General features: G+C 36.8%; 1 protein-coding gene across 1 annotated transcript in view; it reads left to right on the top strand.

The window, feature by feature from the left end:
• AFG1L (AFG1 like ATPase) overlaps positions 1-24,104 on the top strand; it is a 199,917-nt gene that overhangs the window by 40,892 nt on the left and 134,921 nt on the right. Inside the window, exon 3 of the mRNA XM_072738328.1 lies at positions 20,122-20,173. Within this exon, the coding sequence (XP_072594429.1) occupies positions 20,122-20,173 (52 nt within the window). The remainder of the gene's footprint in view (positions 1-20,121; positions 20,174-24,104) is intronic.

The raw sequence follows: 24,104 nt of genomic DNA on the forward strand, positions 1-24,104 counted from the left end.
CTTTTCTCATAAAATAATTATTTGGCTCTTCACAGGGCTTTTCTCCCACACTTCCTCCTGTGATTTCTGAATTGGCAATGATGGGTCTGCTTGGTAAATTTACAATTATTTAGCAGTAAGTAAATGTAATATTTACTATGTAGAATCTCTGGTTTTAATGTGTGGTTGTAATCTGATGTAAGAGATTTGACATCTCAGGTAGTTTTATTTTATTTTATTTTTTTAAGATTTTATTTATTCATTTATGACAGCAAGAGAGAAAGGCAGAGACACAGGCAGAGAGAGAAGCAGGCTCCATGTTAGGGAGCCCAATGTGGGACTCGATCCGGGACTCCAGGATTATGCCCTGGGCCGAAGGCAGGTGCTAAAAATCGCTGAGCCACCCAGGATCCCTTCTCAGGTAGTTTTAAATGTGTCTAATGAAAGCTCATATTTGTTAAATCCTAATGTATATGTGAATAAGTCTTTTGTAGATAGATTAGCATTTCTTTGTGGTAGTATTTGCCCTGTAGTCCCTTAAGCTTGCTAAATCTTTGACATTGAAAGAGACCCAAACATCTAATATAATTTGAGTAAAACATAGATAAAAGCTTTAGTTTTTGTGTATTTGTTTGTTAAGGAGATAGAAGTTTATTGAATAGAGGAGAGGAAAGGGGTCCTTTACCCTCATAAGCATGGCAGTATGACCTGTTTGTCCTCAGACCTTCAGACCAGGGAGCCACCCTGGCTAGAGACCTTTAATTGTCTGAGGAGTACTAGGGTTTGACCCCTGGAAGGCCAAAAAGAGAAAGGAGAGGGAAGAAAGCTTCCCTAAGGCGATCTAGCTGGTTCCTCTCTGGGGCTTTGGATCCTCATCTAGGAGTAACCTTGGCTTGAGGCTGGAAGCACAAAGTCTCCCCATATGGGCCACCAACTGTGGTGCCTCTTTGGATCAGATGGGAGGTCCACTGTGGGGCAGCTGGTCAGGTGGAAACCGGCAGTGCAGGCAATGAAAGAATTCACCCAAGGCAGAACAAAGGAGATAAAAGTTTATTGAATACACCAGAAGGGAGCAGCGGACAGCACAGCATAGGAGAGACTGCTTAAAAGCTTTAGTTTTTGAAAATTGTAAAGATGCTACAGACCTATTTCTTTTTCAATTTTTAATTTAAATTCCAATTAATTAGCATACAGCATAATATTAGTTTCAGGTGTAGAATTTAGTGATTCGACACTTATGTACAATACCTGGTGCTCATCACAGCACATGCCCTCCTTAATTCCCATCCCTTATTTAACTCATCACCCTTCTCCATCCCCTTTGGTAACTATCAGATTGTTTTCTATAGTTAAGAATCTATTTCTTGGTTTGCCTCTTTTTTTTTTTTTTTCGCCAATGTTCACACGTTTCTTAAATTCCACACATAAGTGAAATCATATGGTATTTATCTTTCTCTGACTTATTTTGCTTAGCATTATACTCTTTAGCTCCATCCACATGATAGCAAATGTCAAGATTTCATTCTTTTTTATAGCTGAGTAATATTCCATTGTATAAATATACCACTGCTCTTTACCCATTTGTCACTTGGTGGACATTTGGGCTCTTTCCATAATTTGGCATTTGCTGATAATGTTATAAACCTCAGGATGCATGTATCCCTTTGGATTAGTATTTTTGTATCTGTTGGGTAGATACCTACTAGTGCTATTGTTGGATCATAGTGTAGATCTCTTTTTAACTTTTTAAGAAAACTCCATACTGTTTTCTAGAGTGGCTGCACCAGTTTGCATTCCCACCAACAGTGTATGAGTGTTCCCCTTTATCCACATCCTCGCCAACACCTGTTGTTTCCTGTGTTGTTAATTTTAGCCATTCTGACTGGTCTGAGGGGATATCTCATTGTAGTGTTGATTTGTATTTCCCTGATGATGAGTGATATTGAATATCTTTTTATGGGCCTATTGGCTATCTGGATATCATCTTTGGAAAAATGTCTGTTCATGTCTTCTGCCCATTTTTTAGCTGGATTATTTGTTTTTTTGATGTTGAGTTTGATAAGTTCTTCATGTATTTTGGATACTAACCCTTTATTGGACATGTCATTTGTAAATATCTTCTCTCATTCTGTAGGTTGCTTTTTAGTTTTGTTGATTGTTTCTTTCACTGTGCAGAGCTTTTTATTTTAATGAAGTCCCAGTAGTTTATTTTTGCTTTTGTTTCCCTTGTCTTAGAAGACCTATCTAGTAAGAAGTTGCTATGGCTGGTGTCAAAGAGGTTATTGTTGTGCTCTTTAGGATTTTGATGGTTTCCTTTCTCACATTTAGGTCTTCCATTTTGAATCTATTTTTTTGTGTATGGCATAAGAAAGTGGTCCATTTTCATTCTTTTGCACATAGGTATCCATTTTTCCCACCACCATTTGTTAAAGAGGCTATCTTTAAGAGATTGGATATTCTTTCCTGCTATGTCAAAGATTGATTGACCATATAATTGTGAGACCTATTTCTTCTAAAAATCAGAGAAGGAAAATTTGGGCTACTAGGTTGTTTTAGTGAAAGGAGAACTTTATTTTTAGATTTGTTGATTTTGGGAACTAATATTTATGATTTTATTTTTTCTCTAAGCTTATTGAGAAATTACAGTTCAAGGGATACAAAGTGATAATTTGATACTCATGTATTGCAAAATGATTATCACAATAAGGTTAGTTAATATCTGCATCCTTTCACATAATTACCATTTTTTTTAATGGTGAAAACATTTAGGACCTACTGTCTTAACTACTTTTGAGTATATAATTTTTTCTTTTTTAAAAAATTTTAATTTAAATTCAGTTTAATTAACAGTAGTGTATTAGTTTCACAGGTAGAATTAGAGGTTCATCAGTTGCATAAAATACCCAGTGTTCATTCTATCAAGTGCTCCCTTTAATGCCCATCACCTAGTTACCCCATCCACCACCCACCTCCCCTCCAGCAACCCTCAGTTTGTTTCTATAGTTAAGAGTCTCTTATGGTTTGTCTCACTCTGTTTCCATCTTATTTTTCTCTCCCTTCCCCTGTGTTCATCGGTTTTGTTTCTTAAATTCCACATATGATATGTCTTTTTCTGACTTATTTTGCTTAGCATAATACTCTCTAGCTCCATCCATGTCATTGCAAATGGCAAGATTTCATTCTTTTTGATGGTTGAGTAATATTCCAGTGTGTGTGTGTGTGTGTGTGTGTGTATGTATGTAGGCCACATCTTCTTTATCCATTCATCTGTTGATAGACATCTGGGCTCTTTCCATAGTTTGATTGTTGTGGACATTGATGCTCTAAACATTGGGGTGCAGGTGCCCCTTTGAATCACTATGCTTGTATCCTTTGGGTAAATATCTAATAGTACAATTGCAGGGTCATAGGGTACCTCTACTTTTAACTTCTTGAGGGACCTCCATACTGTTTATTTTTTAGTTAATTTTTAGTCCCCATACTGTACATGGATCCCCAGAACTTACTCATCTTATAGCTGGCACTTTGTACTCTTTGACCAATATCTTGTCATTGCCCACAGCCCCCAGTAACCATCATTCTACAAATTTGACGTTTTTAGAGAAAATACAGCATTTGTCTTTCTCTGTCTGACATATTTCACTTAGCAATATGGGCATTTGTGTGTGTGTGTGTGTGTTTTTCCTTTAATGTCAGCTTTATGCCCACTGTGGGGCTTGAACTCATGACCCTGAGGTCAAGAGGCACCATACAGGGGCATAAAGGGACCAGCTGAGCCATACAGGGGCCCTTGAGCATTTTTTAAAAAGATTTATTTATTTTAGAGAGAGAGAGAGTACACAAGTGAGAGGGGCAAAGGATGAAGGAGAGAGTATCTCAAGCAGACTCTGTGCTAAGTGTGGAGCCTGATGTGGGGCTCAGTCTCAATCTTGAGTGGAAACCAGGAGTTGTGGGCTTAACTGACTGATCCACCCAGGTTCCCCTTGTGCAATTGTTTTTAATGCAGAATTTTAAACATTCATTACAGTGAATGTACTTTTTTTTTTCATTGTACTCCTAAGAAACTTGCTGTAAGGCTAAACTATAATATTAAAATGCACCTTCACAAAATGTCTGAATTCTTGATGAGGGTAAAACTGGTGGCAGTCTACCAGGCAGTTTTTCCTACCTGTATAACAGTGTTTTCTCTAATAAAAATTTGAAAAAAATTATGAGCAGATGACCATGCTATTGAAACAACAAACTATGAGGAATGAGCATTTATGAACACTTTACCTTTGTTATCAAATAAAACTTACAACCAGGTTAATCTGACACATTTAATGTATGCATAATTGTTATTGTGCTGTGAGGTAATTAGGCATAAATGGTAAGTAGTTCATGTAAATCACTATAATTAGAATTACTTTTACACAGCCAAATCAAGCATTTCTAGAGTCAGGGAGGGAGAGAATTAAATAGAGTGTAGAGCTATTCTGAAAATCTCTGTTTCCATTAATCAGACAGCCGGGTTTTTCCATCTCTTGAGAGGCGACATCATAGCCCAAGAGACCTGGGAATAGGAGTGGAAGGCACAATATTCTTTCCTTTTCCTCCTGCTCTCTACAAAATAATTTTCAGTGTTTCCCTAATGAGAAATTATTTCCAACTCCCTTTTACATCCTATCATCTTTTATTTGGATGTCTCTACTTACCCTCCTAAGAACAATGTGTATATCACATAGAAAAGACCTGTCCTGCCTTTAAAGTCAGCTAATCTAAGGTCTTGATGTTTTGTTTTTTTTTTTTGTTCTGGCTTCTAGCACTTGGAGGCTATGAGCAGGATACCTGGAATGCTAGCTGTGGCCTTTTAGACGATGTGGGAGGCCTGGTCTGAATCCCTTTAGTTATTTATCCAAGACTAAGCCATTTGCTGTTTTTCTCAGTTTTCCCCTTCTCTCTTCCACCTAATGGACTGAGCACTTATTCTCTCCATTCCTCTTCTTAGAACAGTCATTTCCTATAGGTAAAGTACATTGAACAGCATGATTTGGGCAAAATTTCCCTGATCCTTTTATCCATTAGAAAATCATAAGCAATGTTGAATACAAAATGGACAGTATCTATTGCTACACTTTCATTAAAGACCAGGAATTAATTAATTAATTAATTAATTAAAATATCTGTATCCATGGTGGGGCTTAAACTTATGACCCCGAGATCAATAGTCACATATTGCACGAACTGAGCCACCCAGGCACCTCAAGACCAGGAATATTTTTAAATGAATATTTCTCATATCAAATTTTTATGACAGCTAAAGCAAAAGCATTATGCCCTAACCCAGTGATGGCATTATCTGTAAGAAGTGAGATCAGAGTCATACTACATTGTTTTTTTGAAAACTAACATATCCCAGATTCATTTAAATTCTGAATTTTGAGAAACAATGTAATAGGCCTGTTTCTGTCTCTAGAATAATTAACCAATGTATTCAATTACATTTTAAGTTTTGTCGTAATTCCTAAGGTGAAATTATGCCATCAGCATAGATGGAGAACATTTTTAATCAGTCCTTTGAAGTGAATTTAAAGGAAGGGGTATAGGCCTACTTCATAATGTTTAGGATTAGAATTTTTTGTTTTTATCCCAGAACTGTCTACTTTGGTTATGGAAGCAAAATTATATAGGTCATAAGGAGATATCAGTACCATGGAATCTAGGTTGAGATTATATAGTTGGATCTCTAGATCAAGGGTTGGCAAATATTTTCTTTAAAGGTCCATGTAGGAAGGCTTTTAGACTTAGGGGGCCATATGATCTCTGTCCCAATTACTCAGTTCTACCGTTGTAATCAAAGCAGCCACAGAAATAATATATATAAATGTACTCCAGCAAATATTTATTTACAAAAACAGGCGTCAGGTTGAGTTTGGCCCACAAGCCATGATTTACTGACTGCTGCGCTAGATGACTGCTACCTGACCAGATTTTGAAGACTGGTGGGAGACCATTATTATATTCACTACTCTACTTGAACTGTACTTAGTCTTCATCTAGCTTTCCAATCTAATTCCCTGTTACTCTAGTCAACAGAATCATTCAGTATTCCATTATATAGGCAAACAAATGGGACAAAATAGAAAGTTCAGAAGTTGCATGACAACTTGACATACCATTGAAGTGGCACTGCAAATCAGTGGGGGGAAAAGATAGTCTAGTCAATAAACAGGAGTGAGACAATTGATTATGTGAAAAGTAAAATAAAATTAGGTACCTTTTCTTCTAAACATAAATATAAGTTATTATTATTATTTTAAAAATATTTCATTTATTTGAGAGTGACAACCTGAGCAGAGGGACAGGGCGAGGAAGAGGGAGAGATGCAGGGCTTGATCCCAGAACTCTGGGATCATGACCTAGTCAAAGGCAGATGCTTAACTGACTGAGCCACCCGGACACGCACATAAACATAAATTACATCGAATTAATGTCCTATACTTAACCTTCTTGAGGGAAATATAGAGGAATATCTTTATGAACCTGGGAAAAGGTAGAATTTCTTATATAAGAATTGAAAGCATAGGGGCACCTAGGTGGTTTGGTTGGTTAAGCACCCGACATGATTTTGGCTCAGGTCATGATCTCAGGGTCCTGGGATAGAGCTTCATGTTGCGCTTTCTGCTCATTGAGGAGTCTGCTTGTTTCTCTCCCTCTATTCCTCCCCCTGTTCCTGCTTGAGCTCTCTGTCTTTCAAAAAAAAGAAATATATATATGAAAGCCTAAATTATGAAGGTAAAGCTGGATACATTAGGCTGTACTAAAATTTAAAACTTTTATTTATTTATTTATTTATTTATTTATTTATTTATTTATTTTTTAAATTTTTATTTATTTATGATAGTCACAGAGAGACAGAGAGAGAGGCAGAGACACAGGCAGAGGGAGAAACAGGCTCCATGCACCGGGAGCCTGATGTGGGATTGGATCGGGGTCTCCAGGATCGCGCCCTGGGCCAAAGGCAAGCGCCAAACCACTGCGCCACCCAGGGATCCCAAATTTAAAACTTTTAGCCAAGAAAAAAACATCATTGGAAAAGTGAAAAGGTGGAACATAGACTGGGAGAAAGTATTTGCATCAAAAATAATTGACTATGGATTATTATCTAGACTGTATAAAGGATTATCAAAAATAGAAAAAGTGCAGTAGGAGAAAGGATGAAGAGTATGTTTTGGGGGGATAATTAGCAGATGTCTCAAAAATGGGTAAGTAAATCAGAATGTATTTCTAAAATGGAATGCATGGGATGATTTCAAAGTCAGGATTGTTAACTCTCAGGAGTTAGGACACAAAGGGTGGCTTCAATTGTATCTAACGTTTTACTACTTAAATTTTGAAATAAGTATGTCAAAATATGGAGATTTGATAAAGCTGGGTGGTAGGTAACCAGTTAGTATTTAATCCAAGTTAGCCAGTTTATAGTAAAAATATTTTTAAGTGTAATTGTTAGATATTTTGGCAGGTTCTTTTAAATCATTTTGAGGGAATTACAATTTGATAATGTAGTTTTAGACTCGTTCATCATTTGGTTCTTACAAACAGACTGAGGAGGGGAAATTATTAACACAGAGTTCAGAAAGGCATAGAAAGTACCTTAGACTTTTTAGCAATGGAAATTTTTTTCTCTCTCTGAAATTCCATGAGCTGAATTTTCTTGGCCTTAAATCATTTTCATGAATGCCAGATGTTTCTGAGTTCTATATGTGTAGCTATGTGTCCATTTAATATTGGATTTAATCTTTCGGTAATGTTTTGTCTTTTTAAAGTAAGGTACTCATTTCAAATACTGGGGAAATAATGAGCCGAGTGTTTTTTTGTCTTCTAAAGGAGAATTAATAAATCTTCAGAGTGGACACGGGAAAGTAGTTCTGTTGTGTAGCTGGGAAAAGCAAATCATTTTGTTTTATAAAAGAGGTTATCATGCGGGTGCCTGGGTGGCTCAGTCGATTAAGTGTCTGCCTTTAGCTCAGGTCATGATCCCAGGGCCCCGGGATCGAGCTCCATCAGCTCCCTGCTTAGTGGGGAGTTTGCTTCTCCCTTTGCCCTTCCCCCTGCTTGTCTCTCTCTCTCTCTCTCTCTCTCTCTCTTTCACTTTCTCTCAAATAAATAAATAAAATCTTAAAAAAAAAGAAGAGAAAAGTCTATCATGCTTAGCTAGAAAATGTATCTCTTTGCTTATTGGAGGACCCTGAATTTGGTATATATAAATTCAATTCAACAAAAAGAGAGTTGGTTCTCATTATGTGCTAGGCTTCATGCTGGAGACTGAGCATACAGATGTGAATGAGAGTAATGGTTACTGATTTCAGTCATACTTTGTTCAGTAGAAGAATGATCATAAACAGTTATAACTCAGTGAATTAAAAAAAATCGTGTGGGTATGAAATGCATATGGGAATAGTCTTTGAGAGCTGACTAAATAAAAGAATTTTAAATTCACTTGGGACTTAAAATTCTGACTCAATTAAAAAGAAATTTTATGAATCAGAGTACTATTGATTTACTCTTAAAGGACCAGATTCCAAATGTGGATATATACATTAAAATCAACAGCATAAAACCCACAAAAAACCCCTATTTATATATTTAAGTTTATATGTATTAACTATGTACTCCTATTACTGTATTTAAAATACTGTGTTCAACATGTTTAAGAATATTCCAATTAAAAATATATTAAATTACTTTTACATTTGTGTTATTAAGATAAATGAAGATATTGCTGTAGGCATATGACACTGGCTTTACCATATCAAATGTTTCCAGTTTCTGAATTGGCCATGTGACTGTCTTAGTATTAAATAAATTTAGTATTATTCTTATAATCATTATTAAACGTTTCTGTTAAATGTAATATTTACTATCTACAGAGAATAAAATGTAAATAATACACTCGGTAAGATTAATAATTACTTTATAAAACACTACTGAGAACCATTCTATAAAACTTCCATTTATGTTATTAAACAATAGCAATTTTTGAAACTAAAATTGAGTATTCAAAATTAAAGTTGGAGATGAAAAAAGTCTCAAATTTCTTCTTAGGTTCAAAATGTTCAGGAAGTTTGTGTGAAGACTGAATGAAACCTAAAGGCAGTCCTATAATTTTCAGGATGTGGGGATTGTGGGGGAAAATTCATCACATAGTAAAGGAAAATCAGGATGGATAGATGGCAGGCTAGAAAAATCCCTTGGCGGAAATTATTCAAGGAGTAAGAAAACAGAGGTTTCCATTTTAAGAAATGTTCACTTCTATGCACTGGCAATAAGGCATTTGATTTGGAGGAAGCAATGGTAGGGAAGCATGGGATCAAGGGTGAGAATCTAAGTAGAGGGTGAGAGATCTTTTTTTTAGATGAAGGCCCTTGGGTGAAGGGCACACTCTAATTGGGAAAGCCATGTGATGTAATAGATTATGATTTATCAAGTTCTGGTAGTTTCATTCTTCTTGTAAAGTCACCAGTTAATCTGGTTTGGAATTGTCTGAATTTTCCTTTTATTTTCAGTTGTTTTCCAATAAAATCTATTTCAGCCTGAAGTTTAGAGTTGTCCCTCCTAAGCTCTTCACTAGTTGCTTTTACATTTTGCTATTCCTGAAGATTCTCTATGAAGGCAGCATCCTTGAAGCATAACTCTAAGAAGTTATTCCCTTTTAACAATATTAAGCCTTTCAAGAATTAGATATTTGCGTTCATTTAGTTTAAGTTGTGTAAAGCAAAATCTGCTTACTATTCTTTTTTTTTTTTTTAACTGAGTGAAAGCCTTTATTTTGAAACAAGAGATGAGGGAAGAAAAACTGAGCAATTGCAACCCATGCCCTCATCTCTCATAGAAATGTGCAGATATTAGGATCTGAACACATGTTTCAAGCCACACTGCCATGCTGTGTACAGTTTCTTTAAGAGAAGCCTAAAGCACAGTTGCAAGGCAATCTGTACCTTCTTCATGGCAATGAAAACCACCACAGTTCTACTTTCAGTTGTCTTTGCTTCAGTGAACCACACAAATACCCCCACAAATATTTCTTCCTGAAACACACTTTTACCTGGCAACCAGAATGCCTGGAGATGTGAGTGCCGGTGTCCTTGTCTATGGTTTCCTCCCATTCTATTCTCCAATGTATCAAGAGCAGTATTTCTAACACAAAATCTGATTATTCCATTCTGCTTAATTAAGACTTCTCAGTACTCTCAGGAGGAAGTACAGACTCACTGATGTGTTCTACAGGGTCCTTAAGAACCTAGTCCCTGCCTCTTGCCCACTTTATCTGTCTTAGTTCTTTGCTGTTAAAGCACCAGCTGTGACAAACTACTTGAAGATCCTTGGAAAAGGCTAGGACCTTCTCTCATCTCTGGGTCTGCCAAGGCTACCCCTTACTCCATCCGTCTAATTTATCTCATATTGCTCACCTGGTGACCAAATATTCCTTTAGTAAATACTTTGTTTTCTGGGTCTTTTAAGTTGCAGAGCCCAGCTCACTGCCTGCTATGAAGTAGATGCTCAGTGGTCAATCCATGCTTGCAGAATAAATGAAAAATGAGTAACCAAGCCATCAGTGAAGATGCACAAAGCAATCTCTGCTGACTCTGAAGGCTGTCAGCCTGTGTGTCTGTGTGAGAGTGTTGGTGTCTCTAGGAGTTTCTAGATCCATTTGCCTCTCTATGGATATGTTTGTTTTCTCATTCCCTCCATAGAATCAGTTATTTGCTAATCCAGGAGAAACCTCAACCAGGTTCAGAATGAGGGATATTGGGGCACTTGGGTGACTCAGTCGATTGAGTGTCCGGCTCTTGGTTTCGGCTCAGGTCCTGATCTCGTGGTTGTGGGATTGAGCCCTCAGCGAGGAGTCTGCTTGAGATGCTCTCTCCCTTTCCCTCTGCCCCTCCTGCTCATGCTCTTTCTCACTCTGAAATGGATAAATATATTAAAAGAAAAAAAAAAGAATCAGGGATATTTTTCTCACCTTTTTTTTCTTTTGGATGAATTCAAATTGGTTTGAAAGTTAATGCATAAGCATAATTCAGGACATTCATCTGAACTAGTAGTGGACTGGAATAGATCTCACCTAGCATAGTTTTGTCTAAGCCAGTCCAGAATCAGAGTATCATGAGTGAATTAACATGGAAGATTTGCTGAAGAAATTGCTGGCTGTTATTTTGTCTCCCAGCGGCACATATAGACACTTATAAATGCTTATTGCTTGAATGCATGAGGCATTAAAAAGTCATTTGCATCTTCAAACTCTGTTAGTCAGAAATTAAGCCATTTCTTATGCTGGTTGTTCTAGAGGTTTAAGCTCCCCCCTCCCCACACTTGCTAGTTATTTAGATACTTAAATAGGCTTAATTATACTAGTAAACTAAACAAATTGGTGTACTTTAGGTTATGAGGGTTCTTTTGCAATTCAGCTGAAGGCATTTAAAAAAAGATTTTCATTTAAAGAGAATTTATGGGTGCTAACATATAGTTCAGTCTTTTAGTTTTTAAAGATCTTCTTAGAAACCTGAAGTGATCTACTTTTATCAGAAAGTGGTCTATGTTGAGAATGATATAATGCTAGTTTTTAAAAGATGTAATTATGCTCAGCATTCCAGCTGGAATCATTGTCTCTGATTCTATCATTTCTGGAGATAATAATGGAATGATGAGGGGAGTGGAGAGAAACAGGAAAAGTAGTATTCCTGCATTTTAAACAAATTGAAAACAACCCTTTTTATTTTAAAGCACCACCCTTATTATCTAATTGTCCTAATGGAAATTATGCTAAAGTAGCAGGTGGGTAGTATCCCAAAAAGGTGGAGGACATGCTGTTTCAATTTATAAGTTTGATGAGAGTCACCTTGGATTACTTTTTAATGCTAAAATTTTAATATAAGGAACAAAACATAAGTTAAAATGATTAAATCAAAATATTCCTGAGGATGACAAATGTTTACTTTGCAGCAGTTAAAGGAATAGTTTTGGCAACAGTTTTGAAAGCACTTGTCTAAAATGTTAAATATGCAGATACTTTTGGAATAATTTTAGACTTAATTCAAAAGTGAAAGCAGTCCACCAAACAAAAAGTAAAAGCAATTTAGTAAATAATCACCATATTCCCCCCCCCAACTTTTTGTTTTGAAAAATTTCAACAATTTGCTTATATCCATGAATGGTTGACATTTTGCCTCATTTGTTTTTTCTAAATATATGTGCATATATATGTACACACACACACATATATATGTATTTTCTTTAATTACCTGAAGGTTGCAACATAGTAACATTTGACCCTTAAAAACATCATTGTGTATGTCCTAACAAGGACCTTCTCCTGCATAACTGTATTACCATTATCACACCCAACAAATTTAACATTGTTATAATATTATCGAAAATATAGTTGCCTGATTTAGCAAATAAAAATACAGAATGTCCAAGTAAATTTGGGTTTCAGATAAATAATACTTTGTTAGTGATGTATATCTCTTGCAATATTTGGGACATGTGTATAATAAAAAATTATTTGATGTTAATCTGAAATTCACATTTAACTGGGCATTGTATATTTTATCTGGCAACCCTAAATATGAAACCCACATTCACATTTCTTAAGTTGTCCCCTAAATATCCCTTTAACTCTGTGTGTGTGTGTGTGTGTGTGTGTGTGTGTGTGTGTGTTTGGATTCACATTTTGTATTTGATTATGTTTCATAACATTTTGATAGAATAATGATTGGATATTTACTTTTTAAAATGTAAACCCCATGTTCAAAAGATTCTTTGGGTGGAAATGGGCTTTAAATACTGTGTATAAACTTCAAAACATAAATTTTACTGTATTTAGTGGTTTGGAGTATATCACCAAACATAACAGCCAGGACTCCAAACAATGGTGGTATCATCAACCGTCCTCTTTTTTTTTTTTTTTTTTTTTTTTTTTTAAGATTTTGTTTGACAGAGGGAGAACACAAGTGGCGGGGAGGGGGCTGAGAGAGAGGGAGAAGCAGACTCCTCACTGAGCAGGGAGCTGGATGTGGGCCTCCATCCCAGGACCCCAAGATCATGGCCTGAGGTGAAGGCAGATGCTTAACCAACTGAGCCTTCCAGGTACCTCCCCCCTTTTAAGATTTATTTATTTATTTGAGAGAGAGGGAGAGAGTGCAAGCTCAGTGGGGACGGACAGAGGGAGAGAGAATCCCAACTGGACTCCACACTGAGTGAGGAGCCCAGTCTCCCCACCCTGAGACTGTGACCTGAGCCGAAGCCAGAAGTTGGACGCCTAACCAACTTTGCCACCCAGGTACCCCACAGCATATTTCTTTATTGAACAGTTGTCAGTTTAGTCATATTGTTTTAAAAAATTTTAATGACATTCTTCTGACGCCTGCTTTTCTTATTCTCTCTTTTGATTTAGGTTATTAACAGTAAGTATCCTAAACTTGAGAATGCTCTCTGACTAGAGAGTTCTAGGAGGTTTTTTTTTTTTTTTTTTTTTTAAGATTCCATGGATAATTGATATCATTCAGTATATGTCTTTTTCTTTCCCTTTTTTCTTAAAGTTTATTTAAGTAATCTCTAGTTGATGTGGGGCTCAATCTCACAACCCCGAGATCAAGAGTCACAGGCTCTTCCAGTTGAGCCAACCAGGTACCCCAGTATATGTCTTTTTCTTTCTTTCTTTCTTTCTTTCTTTCTTTCTTTCTTTCTTTCTTTCTTTCTTTCTTTCTTTTTTCTTTTCTTTCTTTTCTTTTTTTTAAAAGATTTATTTATTTATTTATTCATGATAGACATAGAGAGAGAGGCAGAGACACAGGCAGAGGGAGAAGCAGGCTCCATCCAGGGAGCCCAATGTGGGACTTGATCCCTGGACTCCAGGATCGCGCCCTGGGCCAAAGGCAGGTGCTAAACTGCTGAGCCACCCAGGGATCCCCCGTGTATGTCTGTTTCTGTCTGATTTGTTTCACTTAGTAAAAAGCCCTTGAGATCCCTCCATGTTGTTACAGATGGCAAGATTTCCTTTTTTTTTTTTTTTTATACCTGAGTAATATCCATATATATATAGAAATTTACCAACTGAAAAATGGATAAGAAAATGTGGGGTGTATATATATATATATATATATATATATATATATATATATATCCCTAGGTTATTTTCATGTCTTGGTTGCTGTAAATAGTGGCACAATAACATGAAGGGGGGTATCTTTTTGAGTTAGTGTTTTCATTTCTTTTGGATAAATACCCAGAAGTGGAATTACTGGACGAATTTTGGGGTATTTCCAGAAATCTGCTATGTGTCCTCCCCTTTGGGGAGGACATTAAAATTCACTGTGCTATGAAAAAAAAAAAGAAAAGATGGCAGCAATTCATATTCTTACTAATTTATGAGCCTGCCTGTCTCCCTACATTTTTTACAATACTGTATTCTCTCAGACTTTTAGGTTTTTGTCATGGCAGTATTTCATTGTTATTTTAAAACACATCTCTTTCATTGTGGAGGAGAAAATGTATTTTTTCAAATGTTTAAGCCATTTGTTTTCTTATTGATTTATAAAAACTCCTGTTTACTACGGAAAAAATTATTGTCTGTAATATTGCAGGATTTTTTCTTGCCTTTTTACTGTTAGCATTTTTTCCCCCCAAAACAGAAATGTTTCATTTCACTGGTGTTAATGTTTCTGTCTTTTCCATTTTAGTTTTTGGGTTTATGTCCTGCTTGTAAGACATTATACTTAAAGATTGTAAAAATAAATTCACAGCAACACATTTATAAAGATGTTGATGAAAAGGAATACAAGAGAAGTGAAACATTTAATTTGATGGGTATGGTTCTTAAGAAGGTGGTGGGGGTGAGAACTGAGATCCAGAAATAGAAAGTTGCTTAGAGGGGAGCCTCGTTAAGCATCTGCCTTTGGCTCAGGTCGTGATCCTGGAGTCCTGGGATGGAGCCCTGCATTGGGCTCCCTGTTTCTCCCTCTCCCTCTGCTGCTTCCCCTGCTTGTCCTCTTTCTCTCTCTGTCAAATAAATAAATAAAATCTTAAAAAAAGAAAAGAAAAGAAAGTTGCATAGGAAGAGGAATCATCTCACTTTGTTACAAGAGGGAGAGAGGAAAAGATGGGTGCTGAAATGGGTGGGATTGCAGTTTGATGTAGGAAGTTGAAGGAGTTCCACCTCAATGCCTTCTGTTTTCTCTCTAAGAAGAAGTGGGAGACATCTGCTGAAAGTGATGGGGGAAGTGTAGAATAGCTTGAAGGAGCTGAGAAGGTTCCAGAGAATTATTGTAGAAACAGAGAATGAACTAACCAATCAAAGAATTGTTGGCAATAGGAAGGGACTGGAGAGAGGGCGCACTCTGAAGGGCTTTCAGACTTGTTGCAGCAATATTCCAAAGTCTGGATGGACATGATGGGAGGGTTGGTTTCTTAGGATGATATTTTTCTATTTTTACTATCCTTCCATTGTTTATTTCTAATTTTATACATTATGGTTGGAGTACAGTGATTCTTTGGAATTTATTGAGGTTTCCTTTATGGCTTAGTGTATTGACTATATTTGAAATTGTGCTACGTGCTCTTGAATGTTTTCTTTATGCCTTTGGTATAGAGTTTATTATATAGATAAGAAGCAGCTTGAGTGCACGTTAGTGTTCGGATCTTTGAGAGAGGTGTTTCAAAGAGTGTCATTTTTTTTTTTTTTTTCTGGTATGGTACATAGATTTTGATGGGCACAAAACAAAATCCTCAGTAAAACATGAAGTTTGTGGTCTTGAGCATGAGTGAGTGGACCTTGTGATTAGTTATACTGAGCTGGGCAGTGTGTGGGAACTCCCCTGTACCTTCCCCTGCACCTAGTAGATAAGGAAATGGCAAGTTGGTGAGTTGATATGGCTTATCCAGAGTCACTAAGCTAGTAAAGTAGCAGAACCAGCATTTTTACCTAGGTCTTTTGGGTTCAATTCCAGTGCTCTTCTGCTCTTTTATACTAGTAGAGATAGGTGATAGGTTACCACTACCTTCCAACATCATCTTTAAACTTACCAGGTACACAATCTATAACATATTGTCAAAACCCCATTAGAGACGGTGTTGTCATCCTCCTTTACAAATTTCCAAAAATATAGGTAACATAGCAAATCTTACAACTGGTCCCTAAGGAAACTTGTTCATGTTCAGAGTTTCAAGGCTTCAACTAGTAAGTGTTAAGTGTGCGCATTTTAAGGGTAGGGTGAGTATCAGCATCCTGGCAGGAAACCATTCACAGCAGATGTTTCAAATAAAGACTGAATCCAGATGACATAGTCATGGGCAGGGCAGGCCTAAGACAGCAAACAAAGGATAGAGGACTGAAGGAGGAGCCTGGAGTGGGCTGGAGTTGTAGCATGAGGACGTGATGGATGGTCCTGGAGGGATGCAGCTTTGCCAGAGACACAGCTCTGAGGCAGAGAGGGAACAGGAAGAAAAGGCCGATTTTTCTCTGCTCCCTCCCTGCCATCTCCTGCTAGTGTGTCCCCAGGCCTGAGACCAGTTAGCAGCTAGCTAGCAAGGTTAGCTTCTTGGGGTGCAGAGCAGGAGAGAGAAAGTATGGGAGAAGGAAATGGAGAATATCATTTGCTGAGGAATGATTTAGGGTGGAGTTTTCTGAGACCTAAGAACAAATGTTAGAAATTAAAACATTAACAAAGGAAATTTAATGGAACTGAAAAATAGGGTAAACTGTGAGAAAATGTAAATTAGGAACATGTAAATGATGTGGGTTCCTGTGTAAGTTAGTCATTTTGAAGAAAACTGTGAACTTTACTTTCCCTGAATTCACTACTATGAATACAGAATTTTAAAACTCATTTAGGATCCATTTTATAGTCTAAATAGTCTTACTGTTTGCCATTCAATTCTGATTTTCCCCTTAAAAATATAGATTTTTAAATCCCTTGAAATAATTTCAATAATTTTTGGTAGACTGAAATGTATTAGGAGAAAATCAGCTTACCTCTCCAAGTGAAAATACTTGGGAATATATATTATTGAGGTAGACAGTATCTAAATTGTTACAATTATATAATATCATAGTTACATAATTGTAAAATATGCATGTAATATATGGTGTAATATATTTGCTAAAATGTTCTTTCCAAAATATGTTGAGTTTGAGTGGGTAAAATGGAAGATAGGACCAAAAGTTATTTTTAGGGGCAGCATTGATCGAGTTCTCTCCGTGTCATCGTTTTTCCCCAATCTTTTTTAATTTTTCTCTCAAACTTCATTTATTTAGCATATATTGATGATATCATATGAAAGTACTAGAGTAGACCCTGGACTATTCCTACAAAATGTGTTGTGAAGAATTATGAATTGCTATGACACTTCAAGTTACCTAATAGAGAATGTTGCTTTCAAAAGATTTCTGATACATAGAATATACTTAGAGATTATGAGGTTCTATGCAAGTTTTCGAATTTGAAGCTGTTCTAAAATTATTTAAGAGCATAATGCTTTTTTCTGGCAAGTTGAAAATAGAATAACCAGTGTACAAGAATGGCTCATATAAGATTTTAAAACAAAACAAATTAAGAGGTTTTGGCAGGAGTGGAATCTGTTTTCCGTTGAGATTTAAGAATAGATGGAGAGTTAATGTGCAGAGGAACAGAGGGAAGGCATCCAGCTGGCAAAATCAAAGCAAAGAAGATCCTTTTGCCTAAATCATGGGGAAGGTTCTTTTGGATGAGGCGTGCTGGAGTCAGGCACTGGGTTTACAGAGAAAGCTAAGAGGAGCAGGAAAGCTAGAGAGGTTTCTGACATGCTGGAGTGAACCCACAGAGTAAAAACAAAAGTGTTATGTACTAGATTATATCCACCCTTTGAGGATGTTCTCTGCCAAAATCCTGACTGATCTAGTTTGTGCTAAGTGGCGTAAACCTTCGCTTCTTTCTGCTTTTACCCTCTGAATTCTCTCTGCTCTGGCTTAACCTTGGCTTTTGTACAGATGATTAGAAACTGTTACAGAGTTTGAAGATTACTCTTCTAAGTGGAACAAAATTTAGGATGGTTATTTGGGTTGAGAATAATAACAGGCACAGAGAAGTTCATTTTGTTTCTTCCTTGGAGCCCTCCATCCTCCTGTGTCGGTCTGGACTAGATTGCTTTCTTGATCTGCCTGTGCCTCTGTTTCTGGAGCAACCCTCCATCTTACCAGGGCTTCCTTGCCAGGATCCTGTCTTTCCTGGAGTCTAGGTGTTCCTATTTTTGTTGGGGGGGTGTTTTTAAGACCTTCTGTCTGGAATGTCAATTTTCCATTTTCATACTTGATGGGTAGATTTAATAGATTAGATTGGATATCATTGTCCCTCAAATCTTATTCTTTGTTGTTTGTGACCTGTTCCTCTACCTCTTTGTCACCGTCCCCAGTGGCCACCTTGAACATTTGTAGGATGTTCTTTTATATCCCTGGTACATGATACCAGTCAGGATTGTGACTTGATACAGGTTTAATTTCCCTGCCTGTGCTGAATACTTATCTTGTCCTCACAACTTAGAAATCAGGTTCTTCAGATTTGAGAAAAATCTGCATTATTTCTTAGATGACTTCCTCCTCTCTTTTCCCCCTCTATTTTCTCTTTCTGGAATTCCTTTTTTTGTCAGATATTGGACCTCCTAATGAATTAATCCAGTAGTTTTTTTATTTTCCACCTATTCTTGTTGCTACTTATTTGTTGTATTTTCTGAGGCATTTCTTCAAGTTTATCTTCTAATCCTTTTTCTGAAATTTTATTTCTGCTACCATATATTAAAAAAAACTTTTTTTAACTTTTAAGTAATCTCTACATTCAGTATGGGGCTTGAATCATAATCCTAAGATCAAGAGCTGCATTCTCTACTGACTGAGCCAGCCAGGCGCCCCTCTGCTACCATATTTTAAATTTCAAAATGTTCTTTTGTTCTTGATGTTCCTTTTTCAAAATTGCATTTTGTTCCTGCTTTATAGTTTTAATAGCTTCTCTTATTTTCCCCAGCATATTAATTATATTGATTACAGTTTTATTTTTAAAATACTTTATTTATTTGAGAGAGAGAGTGTGTGCACATATGAGAGTGGGAGGAGGAGCAGGGGGAGAGAGACAAGTAGACTTTGTGCTGAGCACCAAGCCCCACATGGGGTTTGATCCCACCACCCTAAAATCATGACCTGAGCTAAAATCAAGAGTCAGTCACCTAACCAACTGAGCCACCCAGTACCCCAGATTACAGTTTTATTTTGAAGTTTTCCTTTAGCTGTCTGTATAGTCTGTTTCCTCTGAAATTTTTTTAAAGATTTATTTATTTATTTTTAGGGAGAGAGTGTGCATATGAGTGCAAGAATGGGGAGGGGCAGAGGGAGAGGGAGAGAGAGAGGATCTCAAGCAAACTCCCCATCGAGGGCAGAGCCCTTCTTGGGACTGGATCTCACGACGCTGAGATCATGGCCTGAGCCGAAAACAAGAGGTAAAGAGGTGGACACTTAACTGACCGAACCACCCAGGCACCCCTGTTTCCTCTGAGTTTTTATCCTTGGTACTCTTGCTCTGGTCTCCAACTTTCCTCTTGGACATTTTTCTTTTCTAGTTTCTATTGATTCTTGTGTGTCATCAATTCATTATAGAATCTTTTCAGACACTAACAAGCCAATTGAAGACTCTGTCGTAAGAGGTTGGTTGATTGATGTGCCCTACCATAAGGTGATCTAATAGGGATCAGTTTTTTCTTTGGGAGAAGTCCACACATAAATGCCTTCAGGATTTTTTTTTTTTTTTTTCTGGAGACTATTCAGTGTCTTTAGAAAAATTCTTCTGATCTCTTGCTTGCTGAGAATGAGCTAGGCTGTCATTGTTTGGGGAGTCCATTTGGGAAAGAGGGGAAGTTACTGAATGATGTTGGGGACTTCAGAACCCTTGCTCTGGGCTACTATGATTCTTGCCTCCCATATTAAAATGTAAGTTGGTCTTCATAGCCTTTTACATCAAATTTTTTGTACTTATTGTGTACAATAGCCCATTTTAGTCCTGTATATGACAGTTAGACACTGTGTATATGATAACATTAAATTATTTGCATGTTAGAGATTTATAATTTGTTCTTAATTTGCAGCTTTTTTCAAGGAGCAAACCTCCAAGGGGCCTGTATGTTTATGGAGATGTTGGTAAGTGTGTTGAAGTAAGTTTTGAGTGGTCCAAGTAGGATGTTCCCAGCTTTCATTCAGGGATAGTTCTGTTTCCACCCCTCACTCTACTACCAGTTAGGGAACAGGATGAGGCCAAGTAAAATGGCATGGGGAGAGAGAAGGGCAGTTATCTTAGTTTTCATTTTTACTTCTCAGAGGGTATGACTAGTTTAAAGTTGGATTAGTTATCATGGTAGGATACAGACATTGTTTAGTGTATAAGCTGAGTTGATCTCAGGGAAGGGAATTATCTATAAATAGGTTATTAAGGTAAATCAGAATCTTATTGCTCAGTGCTATTTGATTCAGCTAATACTTAAAAAAAATTAGCTGCTCTTTTTTACTTTAACTTCCACTACTATTTTCACTCATAATCTAAACCCTTGTCCTCAATATAGTTATTATTACCTTTAATTTAGTTATTAGTGGATATTCTTAATGGGTGAGTGGTTACGTTTCCTTGGTTTCCCACATCCATATATTGGGTACAAAGACTCACCTTTTCTTGGAAACCTTATGAGCTATTGCTTACTGTTTAGACTTTCCTAATCAATGAATGTCTTGCTTCTTTTCTGAACTCATTATTGGTGAAGTTGTCTGTTTTTTGGTTTCTGTTTCCTTCAAACACATTCTTTTCTCCTAGTTCTAAACCTCTCCCTATTTAGCCACCTTCACTGATGTCATGGTGATGGCTCTTACTTTATTTGGTCTTTTTGGTTGTCAGTCATTTCTTTTATTGGCTTACTCAAAATGCACATTTACATATAGCAAAATTAGTTTTGCTTCTCAACTGATAAAGCTCAGGCTCCCCTATAGTCATAACAAATTCGTGTTATGAGGAAGTGGTGGCAAAGGTTATTATCTCAGTAATAATTTTAGGACAAGAAAAATAATAGGAGTTGAATTAGTAGTGATAGTACCTTAAAGATCCGACTGTTTTTTTCTGGGTCCACCCTCTACTTATTTGTTTGTGAATGCCTGTTTTACACTTACAGGTTTAGCTTGCCCCTTAAGATTCTTTATGTTCTTGGAGCTTATAGACTTGAAAAATGTCAAAGAAGCTCAAGCTGTTGTTTTTCTTAGTTCATTGGCTAATTGGTATTTTTGAGAACAGTGTATGTTTACTTCTTATTTAGAAAGCGATTTATACCAGGTGCTTGAGCAGTTTTGTGTGTTCACACCTCTGGGTACTGCTAGCAGTTCTCATTCTGTTGTCATCTCTCATTCTTTGCCTCTTTGGAGAACATTTACTTCCTGTACCTTCACTTTCATGTTTAGTCATGGCGAAAATCAACATTTTTGTTTCTCTTATTACCTTAACCACTTAACCATAAATGGAGATGATTGGTAAAACACAACTGTTTCCACTTCTGCAAAAGGACTTAAAAAAGTACCACAAACCTATAAAAGTTAATGGATTTTAGTTTGAAGAATACAGCCATATACTAATAAATGGAGGTATGGTAAATGTGGATTCATCTGAGTGCTTGAAAGAATTAGAGAAGATGTGGTAACATGAGATATTCACAGAGATACGTGTGTGGCAACCTTTGGTTAGGAACACCTTTATAATGCAGAGAGGGAAAGAGAAAGGAATTCTACAGTAATAAGGGAAAAGATTTTCATTTGAGGGGAGCTATCTGTCTGGAAGAATAGCCTCAGAATGCTCTCACAAGCTCTTTTTTATTATAGTTTTCCTTTTTTATAGTCTTGGGAAACAGGTGTTCACTTTTGAAGAGACTCAATGGGAAAGATTCCTGTTTTCTAGCACCCCCTTCCACCCCTTATTCCTGGCTCTGTCATGAACACTTTACTTGTTTGGAGATGATTGACTCAGATGGACCCTCAATCCAGGGAACCCCAGTAGAGTTGATAGAGGCATCATCATCATGACTCAACCCTGAAATGTTTTCCTTAATAAAATGTTTAGCATATCTCAAAGCAGAAGCCAAACACTGCAGTGGGAGTATTTTGTGGCTTCATTCTTACCCTGTAGTTGGCTTTCTGACAAGGTTTCAGTTCTTGACTAGTAGACTGCAGTGGGGATGGCAGAGTTAATGATTTCTCCCTTATATTTGGAGACAATCAAAGTAGATTTTTGTTCATCAGTCCCTTTTCTGCTGCCTCCTGGTTTAACCTTACCTGTTTCACTTTGATATTTTCACCAGTCAGAAGGTAGGCTGGTTTTAAGGTGAAGAGTTGGGAAGCAAAATTCTGGGTTTGGGTAATGGAGGACAGCACTTTCAGCTCCTTCAACAGGGGGTTGGCTGTGAAAAGGGAACCTTAGAGGGGACCACTGAAGTAGTTGTTTTTTAGGTTTTATAAATTACTTCCCTAGTAAAAATCTTCTCAAGAAAAACACAGGGTTTTATCTAGGACACTATGGAGACCAAAGCAAAATTGTGAAATAGGTAAAATTGAGCATTGGTTTCTTCTCCACATTTTTTTCAATATCTGTCCTTATTCTTGCATTCAGTTGACAAAGTTTATTGAATATCTGCTGTGTGTGAGGCAGTGTGTTGTTTCTGCAGATGTAATGGCAAATGCAGATGTAATACTGTGTAAGACGCAGTCTGCTCACCCAGAGCTTACAGACTCTTGTGATGGCTCTGAAATATTTTTGAACGTGACCCACAGTGAAAAATATTTTAATATTCTGACCTACATATGTATATGTGTGTACACGTGCACACACATGCACCCCCCCGCCCGAAAAATAGTTTCATGAAAGAAAACTTACACTTATGTGTGATACATTTGGATATTTTCTCTTCTGTTCTATTCTAGAAAAAATATTTCTGGTTGTACAGGCAATTTGAAGGACACTGGTCTAGGTTCTCTAATATCCATCACTACGTTTTGGTGTACTGGAGTTTGTTCCTGCTGTTTCATCTTTTTGGGCATTAGGATTTTTCATGCTGGATCTTCCATAGGACACAGATTTCTCCTCTACTAGTTAAATTAATCTGGTTGGACTCATATTATCCGAGGATCTGCCTTCTAGCTAAATGTCTGAACCACCTCTAATCTGTTTCTAATTTAAACTATTTTAAACTTATGTGCTAAATTTTTAATGGGATCCATTGGATGAGTAGGTTACTTCTCCAGCATATTTGCATTTAAAATGTCTTCTGGGGTGCCTGAGTGGCTGAGTAGGTTAAGCATCTGCCTTCAGCTCAGGTCATGATCCCAGGGTTCGAACCCTACATTGGGCTCCCTGCTCAGCGGGGTGTCTGCTTCTCCCTCTCCCACTGCCCCTCCCCCTCACATGTGCTTGCTCTCTCTCTCTCTCTCTCTCTCTCAAATAAATAAATCTTTTTTAAAAATTAAAAAAAAATAGAGTCTTCTAAGAGTTAGAATTTCACTGAAACTTGGTATATGAATAAAACTGTAGTGATTGAGTTGTTCACTTGATGATTTTGGGCAGAGAAGTCTTTCAGCATCTCTGAAATTCCATCATACACAGGCACTTTCTTGACCAACATACTAAATATAATTGTGCTTATAGCCACATTGAAAGAATTTTACATTTTAGAAAAGATCTTTCTCTTTTTTTGGTAGTGTCATGAACTTACTATTTCCCTCATACTCTCCCTAAGCACTGTTTGGTGTTGAGGACAGTCAAATATTAATAATTACTTGGGTGTATCTACTAGTCTTTAGTAGAGAAAAAAGTAGACGTTGGTAGAAAGAATGAATACAAAATAAGTAGAAATTTATATACCATTTTCACACTCTAAAAATTAACATTAATTTTAATTTCATTAAATATTCAGTTATTCAGATTTCTAATTATGTCATAAATGTTTGTTTTTAATATATTAAGTCTTTAGTGTGTGTGTGTGTGTGTGTGTGTGTGTATAACATACCACAGAGCTGCCTTAGGAAAGTTCACATTTCTACACTTGTA

This window comes from Vulpes vulpes, chromosome 1, assembly GCF_048418805.1.
Source record: "Vulpes vulpes isolate BD-2025 chromosome 1, VulVul3, whole genome shotgun sequence".
NCBI classification, from domain to species: domain Eukaryota; kingdom Metazoa; phylum Chordata; class Mammalia; order Carnivora; family Canidae; genus Vulpes; species Vulpes vulpes.